Below are 18,890 nucleotides of genomic sequence, written 5' to 3'. Positions count from 1 at the left end.
CGAAGCAACTGTAGGACTCGGTATGGGAAAGGTTTATGTCAAATGATGATTGATTGAACGATCGATCCTTGAATGGAAGAAAGCATGGGGCTGGTAATAATCACGAGAAAGGCCCGATAGTAAACAAAGGAAAATAAATTACCCCACTTAGTGCTATGTATGTTCTTGAGAAGAGTTTCACAAACCTGAGCCTAGCTTTTTCTTAGCCCCTGTGCAAGTATACCTGATCAAATTAATCATGAGCAGGACTATATTAAAGCTGATTCACGGATACCAATTTTGAGTATCATAGGAAAGACAACTTGATTTATAGTACAAGTTACAGCTTGCTGCTTATGTATGATTTTGTTATCGATCGCAAGTGGAACCAACTCGAATACTGCGGCCCGGTAATAATACAGGAGAAGTTAGGAAATGTTTCAAGGCAAAAAAGCAAAACGGACAAGTCGCCAATAGTCCATTCAAATTCGGACTAAACCCGTATTACTGTATCTAGTGTAGCCTAGCACCAACCCCAGCCAACGTATGATCTAAGTCGAAGAGTGTATTCCTACTAGAGGGGCGGTCTTGAAAGCGGTGAGATTTCATCTTTCTGTTGTCGCAGCCCACCCGAGAGCACTCTCAGTGGATCTGATCTGATTGCATATTTCGCGAGAGTATCATTGCCGTACCGCCGTAGTGAAACACAATGGAGGCAAAAGCCCATTCAAAAGAGAGCTATACTAAGCCTGGGCAAATTTCATGGATGGAGCAGGACCTTGCCGATTGCTCTCGCGACTTTCGGCCACTATCGCAAGAACAAGATGCGGGGAGGATTCTCGATAGGTTACCCCAAGCGAAAGAGGGAAAGGCCCTTCACGTGGGAGTGATTGGAGCGGGGTTTGCTGGATTGAGGTGTGCTGAGATCTTGCTTGATAATGGTGTCCAAGTTACGGTTTTGGAAGCTCGGAATCGGCTTGGTGGTCGTGTAAGTCGGGCTCTGAACTTGGGACATGGAATTAGAGCACTACTGATGATGCATATACAGGTTCACCAAGTAGATTTGCTTGGCCATGCTGTTGATATGTATGTGAAGTTATCTTTTCTCTATCAAACTCAAGTGTGCTGTTTGTGAATCGAATTGTTCCATTCTGGGAGACTTGAACTTGGGCTTGAACTTATGCTAAACTCTCTTCAAGGGGACCAAACTGGATACACGGAACCCTCAACAACCCAATCTTAAATCTGGCAAAGCAAACGGAAACAGCCCTGTCCGCAGTCGAAGACTCGGCGTGCATCTTCGATCAAAACGGGGAAGTTATTAGCAACGACAAAGCCACGGAGCTCCTAGATCTAGTCTGGGAGATCATCAGAGATGCCTTCAAGTATAGCAACGAGGATTGCGCGAATATATCACCGGAGAGAAGTTTGAAAGATTTCTTCACGGATCAAGTCAGCGAGAAAGGGTTATCTGAAGAGGATCAGATGTTACTTTTACAGATGGCGGAGATGTGGGGGGGCTTTTATAGGGGATCCATTGGAGAGGCAGAGTTTGAAGTACTTTTGGCTTGAAGAGTGTCTTGATGGAGGTGAGCAAACCCATCGTGGTCAGTCAGCAGTCGCTGACGAGATTAAACAGACAATCTTTACGTTGCAAGCAGCCACGCAAAAATCCTATACAAAGTAGCCGACGCGGCTCTTAAACACGCACAAATCCTCTTTCGCACCAAAGTCGTCAACATCGAGAACACGGAAACTCGAGCAGAAGACGATCGAAAAGTCCGCGTAACATCATCCGAGAATCAAACCTGGGAGTTCGACGATGTAGTCGTTACAATACCCCTGGGAGCGTTGAAATGTGGAACTCCAAAGTTCAATCCACCACTTTCTCCAGCAATCACCAGTGCCATCCAAAATACATCATACAGCCGACTGGAGAAAGTATACATTACTTTTCCAAACGCATTCTGGGAACCCCTAGATTCAGACACACCAAACACATCACAATCCACAACATCCCCCTTCCAATCCTTCGCCAACTTCCTAAACCCAACCTATTCACCCACGTCAAACCCCTCATCCTGGAGTCTGGAGGTAAACTCGCTCTCCAACCCCTCCACATTCGGCTCTCACGCCCAACCAACCCTCCTATTCGGAATCTACGGACCCTGTGCTACACACATAACAGCCCTCATAAAGGGTCTATCACCGTCCTCAGCCGAATACTTCAGCGTGATCGATGACTTTTTCCGACCCTACTACGCCCTCTTACCAAAATACGACGCGACAAAGCCGGAATGTCGACCACTCGCTGTTCTTGCGACGAATTGGCAGAATGATGAGTTTGCTGGGTTTGGATCTTATATGAATTTTAAGAATAGTCTGGAGCCTAACGATGGAGAGGGGACGGAGTCGAGGCTGGATGATGATATTAGAGCTTTGAGGAAGGGTATGCCCGAGAGGGGGATTTGGTTGGCTGGTGATCATACGGCGCCGTTTGTTGCGTTGGGCACTTTGACGGGGGCTTATTGGAGTGGGGAGTTGGTGGGGATGAGGATTTTGAAGGAGTATGGGATGAGTTTGAGTAAAGGGGGAAATAGTAAAGAGGCTGGAGACGCTTAGACATGATTGTGAAGGTAGAATGGGATAAAGAGTAAATGAAGCATAACTTTGACGGATGAAGATCTGCTTTGTCTTAGTAGAGTAACAGCAATTCTATCTGTCAAAGGTAGAGTATTTTTTCGAATTCAGTTTGACCGTTCACTCTTGATCCTCGGAAAATAAATCTAAAATACGCTAATCCTAATCCTGTTTAGGGTCACCGCTGTGCTTTTAGCTTTAAACCCACCTAGCTACGTTTAAAAATGTCATATACATTGAACCAATCTGGAACGATGCCACAATCCCTCTCCTCGCTCCCTCCTGAAATCCTTTGCGAGGTCTGTCAACATCTTCCCCTATCAGACCTAGCAAGTCTCATTCGCTCATCAACATTCTTGGCTCGAATCGTGACCCGGCCTTTATACGATAGCCTCCTCTTGCATTCTCGCGCACCAAAAGCCAGCGTTAGCATTGCAAAGCTACAGTCGCAACTCATTCTCGATTACTTTGATGCCAGATCAGACAAACTACTCGCTGTACGGGCTGCCAGGGGCCAGTCTATCCTCCACTATATTGCAGCGGCTGGGAACGAAGCCCTACTGAATATTCTCCTGGCAAAGGGTGCTGATGTCTCCCCGAGAGATCAAAACGGCGAGACACCTCTGCATACAGCCCTAGCGAAGGGGAAAGAGGCAATAGCCGCGAAACTCATTGATGCTGGCGCGGATGTCCTGAGTCTCGCCAGAGGCAGACCCATCCTGTCTTACGTACATGCAGATACCTCACAAGCCGTCGTCGAAAAGTTGATATCGGCTATTCAGGCTGCTGGAGGGGATATCTCTTATTGTCCACCTGATGGACACACGGCATTGCATCATGCAAGTCGCCGGGGATACGAGAGTTTAGTTGGTATTCTTCTCGCCAACGGGGCAGATGTATTTGCTACCAATACATATGGCCATCCGCCCTTAATTGTGGCTTTTCAACGCATCGGGGTTAGCAAGATGCTCCTCGACGCAATGAAATCGGATCCCCGCGGCTACGACATCAACGAGCCAATTCCTTCTCTGAAAAAGATCACCAGAGCCTGGGTTCCAGAGAAGGCATCATTATTCTATGATAATGGAGATACAATCCTGCACGCCGCAGTCAGGACATGGAGGGCAGGCACAGTACAGCTACTCCTCGATTTTGGAGCCAATCCATTAGCACAAAATAACCCCGGCTATAGAGAGCCTCAGACCCCGTTTGATATCGCCGTTCTGGGCCGGTGTCCGGAGCTAGTCACTCTGATTGCGGGGATGCGCGACGCACCGGCATTCTGGACATCGAACGGATATATTCAGCAAGGATTTGAGACCTGTATCCGCGAGGCTTATCTTGGCACAGTCCGCATGCTTTGTGACCTTTATAAAGAGGGAAAGGTTGACCTTGACCTCACTGCAGCTGCGGACAAAATGTTAGAGACGTGCACGTATTATGGAAATCATGTGCCGGACCAGGATGTGAATGATACCATCACACATGTTATCTCTGCAGGGGCTAATATCAATGCGCAAGATGCGAAAGGACGAACTCTCCTACATCTACTCTGCGATTTTGGTGATGGCGAAGACCGCGACGACGCTAAGATCAGATTGATGAAATATCTCTTAGATCACGATGCTGATTGGCGGATCCGAGATGATCAAGGAAACACTGTTCTCCATGCTGCTGCGAAAGAACAGGGGTCTGAATCTGTTATTCGGCATATACTCGGAACAATCTCAGCAACGGATAGGGCCGTAGTAGGCTCAGGCAATGAAGACGGAAATACGCTGCTTCATTGTTATGCGGGTTCGTTCGCTACCGCTGACACTGAATGCACACCAACTATCAAATTTTTAGTTGACTCCGGCTGTGACTTGAATGCGGTTAATAGCAAGGGGCAAAGCTTTGCTCATATTGCCATAACACGATGGGTATCGATAGATGCGATCAAGGTCTTCTCCGAGCTCGGGGGAGATCTGTCTTGCAAGGACCATGAAGGCAGGCCACCTATTCATTACGCTGTGACAGTGCCCGACATAGAGGAGCGAGATCGAGAGAGGATTATCAGGTATTTGGTTGAGGAGGAGGTCGATCTTCATCAGGGTTGTAGGGAATGTGATCCTCGAATCCTAGGGTTCTAGAGGGAAAGATCTCGCAAACCACTCAGTCGTCTATTTGATCGCATACTACTACTTAGTGCTCCTACTACGGATACTGAAGAAAAATATGACCAAGAAATCGCTCTATATCATTCCTAAATAGGTCTAAAGGCTATTAACCCTTAACTAAAAAAAAATTCGAACAGTCCCAAAAGAAAACATTTTAACCTAGCCAGTCATTAAAAGCCCAATGCTTACAGAATTTGCTGGAAAGCACGGTTAATAGGCGAGCGGACGGGGAAGCCCTTGTAGAACTCGATGGTGGCAACGGCACGCTTGGCAATGCCCTCGGGAGTGAACTCGAACTTGGCATAGACCTGCTTGTAAGGGCCGGAGGCACCGAAGCGGTTGAGACCGAACTGCTCGTGGGCGTAGCGCTCCCAGCCCATGGTGGAGCAAGCCTCGACGGAGAGAACGGGGATACCGTCGGGAAGGACCTGGAGGCGGTACTCCTTGTCCTGGGCGTCGAAGACCTCGAAGCAAGGAACGGAGACAACACGGGCCTTGATGCCCTGGGCCTCGAGGGTCTTGACGGCGTCGATACAGATGCCGACTTCGGAACCGGTGGAGATCAGGGTGACCTGGGCCTCGGGGTTCTCGATGGCGACGTAACCACCCTTGATGGCCTTCTCGATGGAGGAGTTCTCCAGCTGGGGCAGGTTCTGGCGGGTCAGGGCCAGGATGGAGGGGGTGTGCCTGGAGGTCAGGGCAGAGTAGTAGGCAGCGCTAGTCTCGTTGCCGTCAGCGGGGCGCCAGACCATGCAGTTGGGCAGAGCGCGGAAGTGAGCCAGGGTCTCGATAGGCTGGTGAGTAGGACCATCCTCACCCAGACCGATGGAGTCGTGGGTAGCGATGTGAATAGCACGGACGCGGGACAGGGCCGACAGACGGACGGCACCGGCAGCGTACGAGACGAAGTTGAGGAAAGTACCGCCAGCGGGGATGACGGTACCGTAGGCAGCGAGACCGTTCATGACGGCAGCCATGGCGTGCTCACGGACACCGTAGCGGAGGTAGCGGCCGGACCACTCACCAATGCCGTACTCGGGGGGCTGGAAGTCGACAGCGTTCTTCCAGCGGGTGTTGTTGGAGCCAGTCAGATCGGCGGAACCGGACAGCAGCTCGGGGATGACACTGTGAATCTTCTCCAGGACGGCCTCGGACAGCTTACGGGAGGCAACGGCGGGGTCGGCGGAGGTGTAGGTGGGGAGGCTCTTCTCCCAGCCCTCGGGCAGCTTGCCGGAAAGACGGCGGGCGAGGTCAGCACCCTCGGTGGGATACTCCTGCTGGTACTTCTGGAAGAGGGCGTTCCACTCCTGCTCCTTGGCAGCACCCTCGGCGGCGTGCTGGTTGTACAGGTCGTAAACGGACTGGGGAACGGCGAAGCTCTCCTCGGGGTTGAAGCCGAACAGCTTCTTGACGTGCTGAGCATCGTCGGCCTTGAGGGGGTTACCGTGGACACCGCCGGTACCGGCGAGCTTGGAACCGAAACCAATGGTGGTGGTCAACTTGATGACGGAGGGCTTATCCTTGACCTGCTGGCACTTGCGGATAGCATCCTCGATGGCCTGGAGGTCGTTGTCACCGTCCTTGACCCACTCGGTGTGCCAGCCGTAGGACTCGAAGCGCTTCATGACGTCCTCGGTGAAGGCGCACTTGGTGTCACCGTCTAGAAGAGAGACAAGGGTTAGCATTGCCCAATGCTAGGTTTAGTTTGGCACCTTCTTACCAATGGAGATGTGGTTGTCGTCGTAGATGGCAATCAGGTTGCCGAGCTTCAAGTGACCGGCCATAGAGGCAGCCTCGGAGGCAATACCCTCCATGGCACAGCCATCACCGAAGAAGGTGTAGGTGTAGTTGTTGAACAGCTCAAAGCCGGGCTTGTTGAAGACACCACCGGAGTGGGCCTGGGCAATGGCGAGACCGACGGCGTTGGAGAAACCCTGACCCAGAGGACCAGTGGTGACCTCAATACCGGGGGTGTCGTGAGCCTCGGGGTGACCGGGGGTGATGCTGTCGAGTTGCTGCGTGGGGAACATGTCAGAATGAGGGGTTGGAGCGTTTTACGTGGCACTAAGGCACGAATGGAGGAGGCCAATGCTCCGAGATAGTACTTACACGGAAGTTCTTCAGGTCGTCAATGGTGAGGGCATAGCCGAAAAGGTGCAGCAGCGCGTACTGGAGCATGCAGCCGTGGCCGTTACTGTTGAATCATGACGTGTTAGGCGCGGGGATCTTTTTTTTTGTAGGCGCTCGGGGAGCGCTCCGAAATAGCGGAGAGCCCTCTTTGGTGGGAGAATTTCCAGGGAGATCCAATTGGGTACGTACGAGAGAACGAAACGATCACGGTTGGCCCAGTCAGGGTTCTTGGGGTTGAAGTTCATGAACTTGTTGAACAGAACGTGGGCCACAGGGGCCATGCCCATGGGGGCACCGGGGTGGCCCGAGTTGGCCTTGGAGGTGGCATCAACCTAAATACGGGGTCAGTTATGATCAGATTGAGGTGTGTCTATTGCAAGGCAACTGGTTTTTGATGCTATTGGAGAGGCCGGCCTCTCCAATTGCATTCCAATCACTCGTTCGGTAACAGCGGGGGAATGAGACGAGCAGAGACATACCGCGAGAACACGGATGGTGTTGATCGCCAACTGGTCCAGATCAGTGTAACCCATGATGGCAGATTCTAGAGGAGAGATTAGTGGGAAGAAAGTAAGAGAGTAGTCGAGGAGAGACTCACTATGAAGATGATTATGACAATGAAAAGAGAAAGGGAGAGAGAAGAAGCGGGAAGAAGAGGAGGAGGGGAAGTGTATTTGTTGGTGGGGGGAACTGGGCCGATGATGTCCTGGTGGGGCAACTCAACCCTCTTGCTTCTTCCAGTCCGGTGGTACATACTTTCCAGGAAAGTATTATTCCTTATGACTGTACTTTGATCAGCCCCCAATAATCATTGCTATTCTCTGCATCATCCGAGACTCTCGGACATATCCAATCGTAGTAACTATATTGTACACACGCCAATTGAAGACCAAAATAAACCAACCACCAGCTAAAAAGCATCATTGGGGAAAACCATCGGGCTGACTCAGCGAGGGGCAGTCGAGTTAACTAAGTACATTACTACTACATAATAAAGTACATAGTAAAGTAGTGTACCTATTACTCGTATTATTCCACAGCCTCTAGATCCGCCCAATTGACTAACCATCACGGAGTACTGTCATCCTAGGATAATCATCATCTCATTATCCGTGATGGTCCCGGTGGGAAATATAACCCAGACGCAGTTGCCGGCCACTTCCTCACAGGAGCTCCGTACACCGGGAGCCGCCCGGAGGACCCTGCTCCGATCTGACCACCAAATTAGCCGATATTCCACGTTGAAAAAGACTTAGTTAACTACTGACTACGGTATTATTCACATTCTACTATCAGATGAAATTATTCTAATTCCATCTCCGCGGCAGTACGGAGTATAGATAAAATGGTCACTTGACCAACGGAAAAATTTCAGCTAACATACGGAACTGCGGGTAACCCGCTTCCAGTATACATCCAACCCTAGTACAATGGTAATGCCAACTCGATGGGGTCTGCAGGAGTAGTCTCATCCGATGCAAGGCCGATGTCCACGGGAACATGGAAAATTTCAAGAGCATCCGCATTTCCCCAAAAAGCACAACGTGTTGGGAACATCCCGGTGTACCTGATGGGAAGACCGTCGCCGCGGCTGAGTCATCCTGATCCGAGCATCCTGGGATCATTAAACTGGGAGTTTAGCCAAATAAACATGCATTTGACTATTGGATACAATTGATTTCCTGTAGATTTAAGGCTGAGTATTACCCTGCATCTATGAACTTTAACATCTCTGAATCCCCGAAGCAATTGGCCCGAGTAGTATACTTCGCACGGTGGATCGACTTTGTGTGTACCTAAATCAACTTTTCAAGACTTTCTTCTGGTCCAGCAATTGCATGCAAAATGTCCAACATTATTATTCAAAGCGAACAAGCAACTCCAAGAATCTTCAACAAATCCATCAAACTCAGCCATCGAGTGGATCTAGAACGTGGGGGTCAGCATCGGGGTTTGAAAGTGCCCTATCCGGAAAATAGTATCCTTGACGGGCCTGGTTTTTCCGGCACTTGCCTCCACTGAGCCATTCCAATGTTGCCATCAGAGGTTTTAGACTATCACGCAAGCCTTTAAACTGACATAACTGCGTGATAGTGTCGGCGAACTTGAATATCGATTTGTAGATCTATACCTGGATGGTGAGGTCATGTGACTATCCACATTAATTACACATCTCAGGCATTTATTTTTTTTAACTAAGATTATCTGGCAGAAAATGGCTGGAGTCCATAGTGCATGCTAAATATGAGTACTCCACTATACCAAGTCTATGATCAGCAATGCCTGCTTCTTTGTGACTTCCTGCCGCGCTGTACTTCCGCCTCCTCGTGCTTGACATATATACAGATACTTTCGATTGCCCTCGATTCCAAATGATGCTTCAATACCATAAAGGCAGAGTATCAGGCGGTAGATCTCTAATTCGAGACGGATCATATCCACTACTGTCAAATGGATGCCGTGTCTGGCTTGAACTTCTTACTTCCCCTCCTCAACACTTGCCAGCTCTAGGCCCCTTCATGATCCCCTCGTCTCGAAAATTCGAGGGCTGACAGATCAATTCTACCACGCCGGGCTTCAGTCTATATCCTCCTTATCTGAGGCTCTTCCCGTTGCATACCCAGGAATTTCTACCAGTCTAACTGAGTAATCTGATCCAACCTCGACACATTCACCATGGCATTCCGTCCAGGCAGCCCCTTCGAACTCCCCAATGGCCGCCTAATCCGTGGTCCACACCGACTCGGTGTCTGTGGCATCTGCGCTGTGGATTACGACTTCATATATGAAGATGAAGATCGTGAAGAGGAAAGTGATGGCCCAGACTACGAAGTTGATCGAAAAAGGCGCGAGAGCGCTTGCGCAAGCTTGGCTTCATACCCTTCGACCAGGATCCCCTTCAAATAGAGTTTGTAGCTCCGCCTGCGTTTGCTGGATTCGCTTTTACTAGGCCCAATGTACCCCAGTCCAACTCAGCCGTGCCCAGCTTGTCTGATGGGGATGGCACGTTCAACTATGAGAGGATTCGGCCTCGGATCAATTTCACAGGACGCGTCATTCCTAAGAAGTTTGTCCCTCCAACCCCAACAGATAGGCCAGAGGCCCTGTTTCCACTTTCGGGTGCAACGCCCTCGCCATTCGGCCTGTCGCACGGCGCCCAAATTAATTCGATCCAATGAAAAGCGCCAATTCCTCATCTACATGGATGGCGCATGCTCAGAGAACGGTGGACTGACCGCGAGAGGGGGTTGGTCTGTCGTCTACAAGCGTTGTTCGAGATTTCCCGAGGCTGGCCGCGTTAGTTTCGCACTTGAAGAAAAAGGCCCTACTGGCAAAATACACCAGCACACAAGCAATCGAGCTGAGCTGCGAGCCGTTATCGCTGCGTTGCGGTATCGAAGCTGGAAAGGAGAAGGCTTCAAAAGCCTGGTTATCGCGACTGATTCTGAGTACGTGGCCAATGGTGCAACGCAATGGGTAAAGTCATGGAGACGAAATGGCTGGAAAATGAGGAACGGGGCCGCCGTTAAGAACCAAGACCTTTGGAAGTTCATGCTTGGTGAGATTGAAATGTATGAGGAGAAGGGTTTGCGGGTGCAATTTTGGCGGATTCCAAGACAATGGAACGACGAAACGGATCTGTATGCTAAAAGGGATGTCAAGAAACCCCCGCATCGGAATTACGAAGATATTCACGGGGTTTTAACTTGAAAAACAGACAAGCATTATACCAAGACACTTCTTCACTTCTAGGGAAAATGAAGGAAATATAACAATGACTGTGGTAGACCTGCTATTGCATGTCTTCTTTTACAAATCCATATTTCCGGCCACCCTGTGTATCAAGTGAGAATTACTCTCGGTCCGCATGATAGCCCTAGAAAAGGCTTATTTAACATTCAATCACATCCTTCTACTGCTGAATGCTTTCCCTGGTTGTGATCCTCTAGAAGTCCACTCACATTTATGGAAACTCTACGAGAATATCAGTCTACCCTTTGGATTCGATTTCACATTTTACACGAAATCTAAACATATATATTCACTTTCATCTATCAGGCATTACTCCAGCAGCGCAGCACAGTATACCACCTGCCCTCGCACATTCTAGTCAATCTGCAAGCTAAGAGTATAGCAGCCAAATAGGAGTCACATATCTCTCACAGAGCAAAATCACACACTATTCCCTTCCCTGCTAGCCATCCATACTCTGATTAAGCTTCTTCACACCTTCACCCCCAATCCCATCAACCCACCCATCCTTCCGACGACAATAAATCTCCATCCCTAACTCCCCACACCTCTCCCGATCTTCATCATCCAAAGTCCCCGACTTCACCGCCACCTCCTCCTCATCATCGTCAGATCGCGACGTAAACGGCGTACCGCAATCAGCGCAGAACTCGCGATACACTACTCCGCCTTTGTTACTGCCATCTAGGTACAGCTTTGGGGAGCCCTTGGTGTACTCGAAGCTGGATTGGGCAACGACGATGTTCGCAGAGAAGCCGGAGCCTGTGTAGCGTTTGCAGTTGTTGCAGTGACAGAGAATTATCTGATGTATTTTGTTAGATGAGGTATTTTGGCGATAAGGGAGGATTTAGAGAGAAATGTTTACCTTGGGCAACGGCTCGGGAGTGGGCAGAGTAATGCGGTATGCTATTTTTTTTGCATAGGCATGCGCCGGTCAAGTAACTTGGAGCCATGATGGACTATTGGAGTCGTTGTCGGGTCTTGTCTTGGATTAAATATTGTTGTAAGAGGAGAAGAGGATTTATTGCCAGGTCATTCAATTGACAAGCTCAAGATGGAGCCCCGCCAAATCGGACCTAAAGAGGTTTAGTGGATGCTTTAATTAGGGCTTCTTTCCAGGGGGGCTGTGTTATCTCGGGCTCCATATCCATTCCGTTGCTCGTATCATTATTCAAAGCAGATAGCACCGCCTTTCTACGACGTTGTGTTCATGAGTAAAATTGAAGTTGAAAAATCCTCAAGATTGAGGAGTGTTGTAGCCGTTGAAGTGCATTGCTGTTACTACAGTTCTAATCAACGTGCTGGGCACTCAGTTTCATAGAACACGAGACCAATGATATAGGATAAAGAAAACCGTTCAATAATGTACAAGCACCTAATTCGAACACAATAAAGCTCTGAAGATTCATATACGCCTAATCAAAATACCACCACAACCCAAACCACTCCTTTCAACAAGTCTCCTTTAAGCCTCAGCTCGGGTCTCCGCGGCACCTGTCCCTGTAGCCCCAGTCTCCGGTACAGTAGGGACATCATCCTCCAACACGCCAGTCGAGTTCGGCACATGAGCCGAAGCTCCCTCTCCCTTATCAAACGAGCCGCGAATAACCGCAGGATCAGCTGGGAACTCAAACTTGGAGCTTTTCCACGGCTTCACCTTCATCAGATACATAGTATCAATTTCCTCAAGCGTACGTCCCTGACCCTCGATAACAGCAAAGTAAACCAGACCCGCTGCAAGGAACAAACAGCCCGCAAAAACATAACCGAACCGGAAGTCGATAGCACTAACAATAAATGGCGTGAAGAATGCCAGCAGGAAGTTCCAGAGCCAGTTGGATGCGGTAGCAAGCGACATACCACGCGCACGGTACTGCGAGGGATACAACTCGGCAATAATTGTCCACACCATGGGACCCCAAGTACTTGCGAAGCCGAGAATGAAGAGGCAAGCAAATACCACCATGGCCACGCCGGCAGACTTTGTGTTTTCGGGATTCTCACGATCAAGAGAGAAGTGGCCCACCGAGGCGAAAATCATGAAGCAGACAAACATCCACAATGCACCGACAATAAGCGAGCGACGACGACCGTAGTGTTCAATCAGGTATAGACCCAGGAATGTGGTGCCGAAATTGACACCACCCAGGATCATCTGGGTCACGTAACTGTTTTGAATCCCGGCGCCTTTGAAGACGGTTGTGCCGTAGTAGAAGAAGTAGTTTGCACCGGTCAGCTGCTGCAGAGCTTGGAGGGCGACGCCGACGGCGACACGGTATTTCATCGTTGGAGCGCGGAACATTTGTACCCAAGTGACTTCGCCGTTGCGAACTTCTTCTTCGTACTTTTGCTTGATCTCGTCGAATTCGATGATAAGGACGCGATGGTTACGAGGGACACCGTAGATCTTTGATAGGGTGTCAATTGCCTTGTCCACTTTGCCATGACGGTAGTCGTAGCGGGGACTTTCGGGGAACATTGCCATTCCCACTCCCAAGATGACAGCCCAGAGATAGGTGATTCCCATGGGGATACGCCATGATGAAGTGTCGGTGTTAGCTTCGGTTCCGAAGTTGATACAATTGGCGACGAAGATACCCAGAGTAATGAACAACTGGTAAGTACTAGGAGAAGTTTAGTATGAAACTAATTAATAGCCTGTTTGGTTATCTCACCTGATCAATGATCCTCGAATATGTCTTGGTCCAGACTCGGCCTGGTACATGGGCACAAGCAAGGACAAAGCACCGACGCCGAGACCTGCAGTCCAACGGCCCAAAGCGACCTGATACCATTTGCCTGATGGTGAAGAAATCTGTACAGTGATACCAGCACAGACGATCACGCACCAACCACTAATCGACCATTTGCGTCCCACGCGATCCGCGATGAAGGCTGCGACCAATGCACCCATCAAAGTACCGATTGACAACTACGACGCTCGTTGGTTAGTACTTGGCTTCCTTTTGCCAGAGCAGGACGTGTACCACTTACCAGACCGACGATAAGACCCGATCGCACGTTGCTGAAGTAATAGGTCCCATCAGATCCTAGCTGACCATAGCGTTGCAAAAAATTTTCCATTTCCAAGAAACCCGATATCTGACCAGTGTCGTATCCGAACAGGAAGCCACCCATGGAGACAAACACACCCATCAAAGTAGAGCGCCAGGTCAACAGCGGGATAGGTGTATCAACGACATCATGGGCAGCTTTCTCACGTTCTGCCGTGGAAATCGATTCTCTAGGCACGTCGGTGTCGCCGTATACATCCTCCGTCCGTTTCTGAAAAGGGTTCTTGAAGCCCATGCTGAATTGGTGCAGGCGATTGCGATGTTGACTAGTCCAAGTGATTCCAATCTAATCGATTAAGCATTTGCCAGGGTCTTTGTGTAGGTTCCTAGATCCCTAGAGAGAGAAAAAAACCGCGGACGTCGTCTCTTTTATACAGTCCCCCATACGTCATTACTCCAGACCCCGAAGCAAAAGCCAAGTATAAGCAAACGCAAAACCATGTGGTTGCGTGGTTTGGGGTCCCCAAGAAAACCCGCGTGTCGATCCATACAAACTGACGCAAAGAGACGATGATGACTCGTTCATTTCACACGGAACCGAACAATTACCTTTGACGGCCAACAATCACCACCGTGGTCGAGCAGGCGGCAATGTACAAAAGCAGGAAATCTGGGGAAGTGGAGATTGACTTCTGCCAATCTGATTGAACAATTCATGCGATCCGGGCGTGGCCGCCCATCTTTTTACCATGACCCAGACAGCATGGCCAAAAGTGATCTCAGTGGCGTGCATGATGAGGCTATCCGGTTGACTCCGTTTGTTAGAGTGGCGAAGTCACCTGTCCAAAACGCTATCTGTCTGAAGATTTGCCAGTGATGAAAGTGGTGGCCGCTACGAAAGCTTGAGCTTGGCATCTGGCGATTTCGTTGGTCGTTTCGGCCGGAATGTGAAGGTATCCACTCTTATTGGGTTTGCTGCGATTCAAGTCGCGGGGAAGTTTCATCCCGAGCATTTTCCAGCCGGTTGGCCTTCGGCAGGCCGAGAACATGTCTAGAATTAGCTGGATATAAAGGCACACTCGCATTTCATGACCAATCTAGTAGTCAGATAGACTTAAGGTGGTCTGAGGTTTCGGACAAGCCGTTGGTCCTAATGAGTTGCCTGGATTCACTCCGAGCTCTCCCGAGTCCTACCGAACTATAGCCATGTTAGCAGTGGCTGATGGTTCTTCGATGGGACCATTTTGTTCAAGGTTGACAATTTCAGCGACGGAGCGGAAGCTACTTGAGCACGCATTTCATGCAGAGCACGGATTAGACAAGAAATATCAATCAGCATTCCAACAGCTGGAAAGGTCATGTACTGTAGATTTGCATCCCAAATAAAAGCGAATGTCATGTCATATATCCAAATCAAGGTCCCAAATATCCAACCCCAATTCCACTAGTCTCGGCAAAGAAGGAAAGAAAACGCCCCCAGGTATCATCATATGTAATCACAATCATCAACAAACACCAACTGCCCGAAATCAACAAGCAAATAATGGGAAAAAAAATAATAATCAAGGGAATCTCTCAAACGGCCAGCCGTCGGTCCCAGCCGTTGATAAGGCCAAACTCGTCAATCTCATCCTTGCCAGGCATAGCGAGTCCTTGGAATGGGTCGAGAAGGCTCATATCATCAGGGTGCACCGAGGCATCAGCCAGGGAGGTGAAAGTGTCCTCGTTGCTACCCATGCTCTCGCCGGAGTAGCTTGGTACGCTTTGCGTGGTGTGTTCGTTTGTCAGAGGGTAGTCACCACTGCTGGCAGACCATGCTTCTGGTGACAAATCATGCAGGTCAGTCGATAGCGGAGCGGGAATGCTCAGTGTCGCATCATGGGACTTTCGACCGTACTCGGCTGTGATTGAGGCGAATGGGCCGGGGTCCTCGCCACATTCACTGCCACCATAGATGCCGGTGAATATATTGGAGTAGCCGCGATCCATGTCACTCAGGACGTACTCCCAATCGGCCATTGTGATGGCGCCAGTGGTGGCGTCAGAAGGTGTGGAACACGACAGGGCCCGCGGGTGGTCGTATCCCATGGATGAAGAAAATTGTCGCAAGTCAGATCCAAGATCAAGAGAAGAGTGTGTTCTATCCGTGGGGTATGGCGCGGTAGCGGTCTGATCAGGTTGGGACGGAGGAAGACTTGTCCAGCTAGGAGACCGGAGAGATTGAGAGTAAAGTTGGGGCGAGGAGCCAGAAACAGTGTTTCGACGAGATTGCGAGCCCTGTGCAACAGATTGGTCCTTGTTGGCACTGTTGGTGAGTCGAGCCTTCAGGGACTGTAGGTGTTTCTTTGGAGACCGGAGGGGCTTGTGGGTCGGCGCCCCCATCTCATGGGACTGCTTGACAGCGGTCACGGGCTTACGATCATTCATGTCCAACGAGACCAAGGTGCTGGCAAGCGTCCTGAATTCGGTGGCTGCAGATGACGATTCCGGTTGGAGCTGCTCGAGAACAGCACAGAGTAGCTTCTGACTCTCTTTTGCCAACTTGCTGTCGCGCTTCAAGCCCATAGATTGCCACAAAAGGCCTAGACCAGAGAAGAACACCAGCTCTCTGCGGTTGATGCTGACAGAAAGGCACAATCGGCGCTCATCTAGCAACTCAAGAATCTGGATAATGTGCTTCGCAGAATCAGAGATGGCCAGGACAGATGGAGAGCGAATATGCTCTTCAGCGAAGCACACAGCTGGGCGATGGATCAACGATCGAATGAAATAGTAGACAAGAGACAGCAGGGGAGACCGGCTACTCGTAACATTGGTGCTAGGCTTATCTTGGCTGAACTCGAGGCGGAGGTGGGGAGGCAAGCCATGAAGCCATTCATCAAGCTGTCCGGCGACCGAACGTAGTTTAGCGACATGGACATCGTATCCAGCCTTTAAGGGATAAAGGTCCTCCAAGGCCTTGTTCAGGATACGCGAAGCACCAAAGAGTGCAAGAGCGCTCGAGATACGGGTAGATTCACCCGGGAGCGTTGGCAAAAAGCCGGACTCGGTGACATTTTCATCGTCAATATCGACGGGGTACTCGATCTCAATATCGCTTTCGCGGATGAGAACAGGCATGCCAGTCAGAGCAGAGCAGAAGCGGTCCACAGTGTATTGACACCAGAAGACTTTCTTGCGGGTCTCAGCTTCCAGTGGGTTGCAGGCCAATTCCGCTGAGTTCTGCTGCAGTTCCAGCTGGTGACAAATGTCCACCGCAACGGCACGGTAGCGTAGCATACTGCGATAATCGCCCTTGGTCATGCAGTAAAGCTGGGCCAGAATAAAGCACTGCAAGCCTACGATAGAGGTTTCGTTGGTAAACGAATCGAGCGAGGCAGTCCAGTTCTGCTCAAAGAAAGCAGGATCTTGGTTGGTTCGCGACTATCTGATGGATTAGCACTTTGCGTATGCCAATAAAGGGGATCCTATTACTCACGCTGGATGAAAGGGCAGCGATTCCAAAAATCAAGTTTAACTGAGCCATAACATGAACATCAAGTTTCATGGAGTCCGAGCCGTTCAAGTATTCTCCATAAGCTTTTAGAATGGTCGGTCGGTGTACTACTGGGTACAGTGGCGCCCATTCCTGGAAGAAGATATTGATGAGTTGATCCGACACCAAGCGTGGCGGAGTTTTGATGGCCTGGTTAGGAGATCCATGAGAAAGAGGCGGAGATAGTTTCGTGAGGGCATCGACAGAAAGATTGGATGCAGATTTTCCTTGGCTGGCAAGGGAATTATTAAAGGCATCTAAAACCAAGTTAGATCTCCCATTCTATGCGAGGGCGTGAGAATAAAAAAAGCGCTAAACCTACTAGCAAAACCCTGGATGGTCGAAAAGGCAGCATAGGGATTTTGTGACGCTTTCTTCTGGATGTGGAATTTCTCAACATGAATCAATCCTTCTCCAGAGTCCGAGGTGGGAGATTTGGTCGACCCGGTCGTAGACGGGGATCGGATTGACGCGGCTCGTTGGGATGGCGAGGAAAAAGAGTGTATCCGTGATAAAACGTCGATCTTTTCGTCCTTTTCGTCCAGTAGATCCTTCAGGTCCTTCACCTCCCCCTCCAAGGTGCGCACACGTTCCTCCAGCGATTCAGTGTATCCACGGGGGAACGCACGTCGGCTCAACTTGTCGCTCGTTTTACACTCGAATCCAACGTTGGCACACTGTGTACAGCACGGGCGAATGCCATCGCAGCGAATCTTCTTGCTTCTGCATCGGTCGCAGGCCTGGGCGATCCGGCTTTGGGTGCCGCCGACCTTGATCACTTTCATCGGTAGAATACCAGGCATTTTGGCGGGACGGGCGGGCGCATCGGGCGCCGCGGCTTCACGAGGATTGTATAGTCGTCCGAGGAAGTCGAGTTAAACGCAAAAATGCATATAGTTTCGTCCAGCGTGGATATCGAAAAGAAGACAGCAGTTGTCTGGATAGCGAACGGGGAGAAGGTAAATTGCAGGAGAGAGGGGAAGAGAAGGATGGCAGGCGTGTCCATGCTGACTCAGGCAGGTGGAGACTGCTGACCCGTTCGTCCACCAATCACATGTCGCTGGTTGAGTGTACCGTCATGTATCGCCGCAAAGGTTAATTTGGCTCCCCTTTTTCTTTTCGGCTACTCGCTAGACCCCCGTGGGGTGCGATCTGGGAATCGGGTTTTTTGAATATGTTCTTATTTTATGGTCTCCATGCTGGAGCACCTTATGATCGGTCTTGATTCCTCTCTATGCGCCGCCATTACCCCCAGTTCTAGACGATGTCGTTGAGGATCGTTGGATCCTCCCGAGGTCCCCGGACTCCACACTCCCCGGTCCTTGGCTGTACCGAATGTACCGCCCGTATACAACCTGGACATGGGCAAATTATGACAGTGCACACACTATTGGCACAACCTGTGAGACGAGTTTGAGTGGCGAATCAAACGCCTGCTCAGCCCAACCACTACAAGAACTCTGTTTTCAAACCCGCAAAAGTCATAATGTGATCATGAAATACTGGGGTACTGGTTACTCGGGTCGCCTTTCCAAGGGTCTTTCAAAATTTTCGGAAGTTGCAACAGCTACGACATCCGAAATCTGCTCGACTCTTTGCCTTTGCAAGACGGCTTGACCTGGGACTACCGCCAATAGTGTCCATAGAGCATTCCGAACATCACTACCAGTCAATACTCTA

The 18,890-nt window shown here is 50.0% G+C and overlaps 8 protein-coding genes across 8 annotated transcripts; 4 read left to right on the top strand and 4 right to left on the bottom strand.

Moving 5' to 3' along the window:
- Window positions 1–688: 688 nt before the first annotated feature.
- Window positions 689–2,601, top strand: N7496_011961 (flavin monoamine oxidase family protein; the record flags this gene model as incomplete). The annotated part of the gene is made up of 4 exons (XM_056704874.1): window positions 689–967; window positions 1,028–1,065; window positions 1,179–1,490; window positions 1,641–2,601. 4 exons carry the CDS (start codon window positions 689–691, stop codon window positions 2,599–2,601), a joined length of 1,590 nt encoding a protein of 529 aa, XP_056550834.1.
- Window positions 2,602–2,873: 272 nt separating this feature from the next.
- N7496_011960 (uncharacterized protein) lies at window positions 2,874–4,751 on the top strand (the record flags this gene model as incomplete). Its single annotated transcript, XM_056704873.1, has 1 exon — window positions 2,874–4,751. One exon carries the CDS (start codon window positions 2,874–2,876, stop codon window positions 4,749–4,751), a length of 1,878 nt encoding a protein of 625 aa, XP_056550833.1.
- Window positions 4,752–4,963: 212 nt separating this feature from the next.
- Window positions 4,964–7,441, bottom strand: tktA (transketolase tktA; the record flags this gene model as incomplete). The annotated part of the gene is made up of 5 exons (XM_056704872.1): window positions 4,964–6,438; window positions 6,499–6,793; window positions 6,888–6,972; window positions 7,098–7,240; window positions 7,388–7,441. The coding sequence occupies 5 exons, from the start codon at window positions 7,439–7,441 to the stop codon at window positions 4,964–4,966; spliced, it is 2,052 nt and encodes a 683-aa protein (XP_056550832.1).
- A 2,143-nt stretch (window positions 7,442–9,584) lies between these two features.
- N7496_011958 (uncharacterized protein) lies at window positions 9,585–9,815 on the top strand (the record flags this gene model as incomplete). Its single annotated transcript, XM_056704871.1, has 1 exon — window positions 9,585–9,815. One exon carries the CDS (start codon window positions 9,585–9,587, stop codon window positions 9,813–9,815), a length of 231 nt encoding a protein of 76 aa, XP_056550831.1.
- Window positions 9,816–10,109: 294 nt separating this feature from the next.
- Window positions 10,110–10,619, top strand: N7496_011957 (ribonuclease H-like protein; the record flags this gene model as incomplete). Its single annotated transcript, XM_056704870.1, has 1 exon — window positions 10,110–10,619. One exon carries the CDS (start codon window positions 10,110–10,112, stop codon window positions 10,617–10,619), a length of 510 nt encoding a protein of 169 aa, XP_056550830.1.
- A 484-nt stretch (window positions 10,620–11,103) lies between these two features.
- N7496_011956 (GFA family protein) lies at window positions 11,104–11,614 on the bottom strand (the record flags this gene model as incomplete). The annotated part of the gene is made up of 2 exons (XM_056704869.1): window positions 11,104–11,423; window positions 11,527–11,614. The coding sequence occupies 2 exons, from the start codon at window positions 11,612–11,614 to the stop codon at window positions 11,104–11,106; spliced, it is 408 nt and encodes a 135-aa protein (XP_056550829.1).
- Window positions 11,615–12,126: 512 nt separating this feature from the next.
- Window positions 12,127–13,970, bottom strand: N7496_011955 (sugar porter family MFS transporter; the record flags this gene model as incomplete). Its single annotated transcript, XM_056704868.1, has 3 exons — window positions 12,127–13,285; window positions 13,337–13,593; window positions 13,656–13,970. The coding sequence occupies 3 exons, from the start codon at window positions 13,968–13,970 to the stop codon at window positions 12,127–12,129; spliced, it is 1,731 nt and encodes a 576-aa protein (XP_056550828.1).
- Window positions 13,971–15,250: 1,280 nt separating this feature from the next.
- Window positions 15,251–18,013, bottom strand: facB (C6 transcription factor FacB/Cat8; the record flags this gene model as incomplete). The annotated part of the gene is made up of 3 exons (XM_056704867.1): window positions 15,251–17,098; window positions 17,154–17,467; window positions 17,533–18,013. 3 exons carry the CDS (start codon window positions 18,011–18,013, stop codon window positions 15,251–15,253), a joined length of 2,643 nt encoding a protein of 880 aa, XP_056550827.1.
- Between the last annotated feature and the right edge of the window lie 877 nt (window positions 18,014–18,890).

Source organism: Penicillium cataractarum, assembly GCF_028827025.1.
Source record: "Penicillium cataractarum strain IBT 29864 chromosome Unknown utg000009l, whole genome shotgun sequence".
Lineage (NCBI taxonomy): Eukaryota > Fungi > Ascomycota > Eurotiomycetes > Eurotiales > Aspergillaceae > Penicillium > Penicillium cataractarum.
The sequence above is the reverse complement of the archived record's forward strand: the minus strand, read 5'-3'. Positions and strand labels throughout refer to the sequence as shown.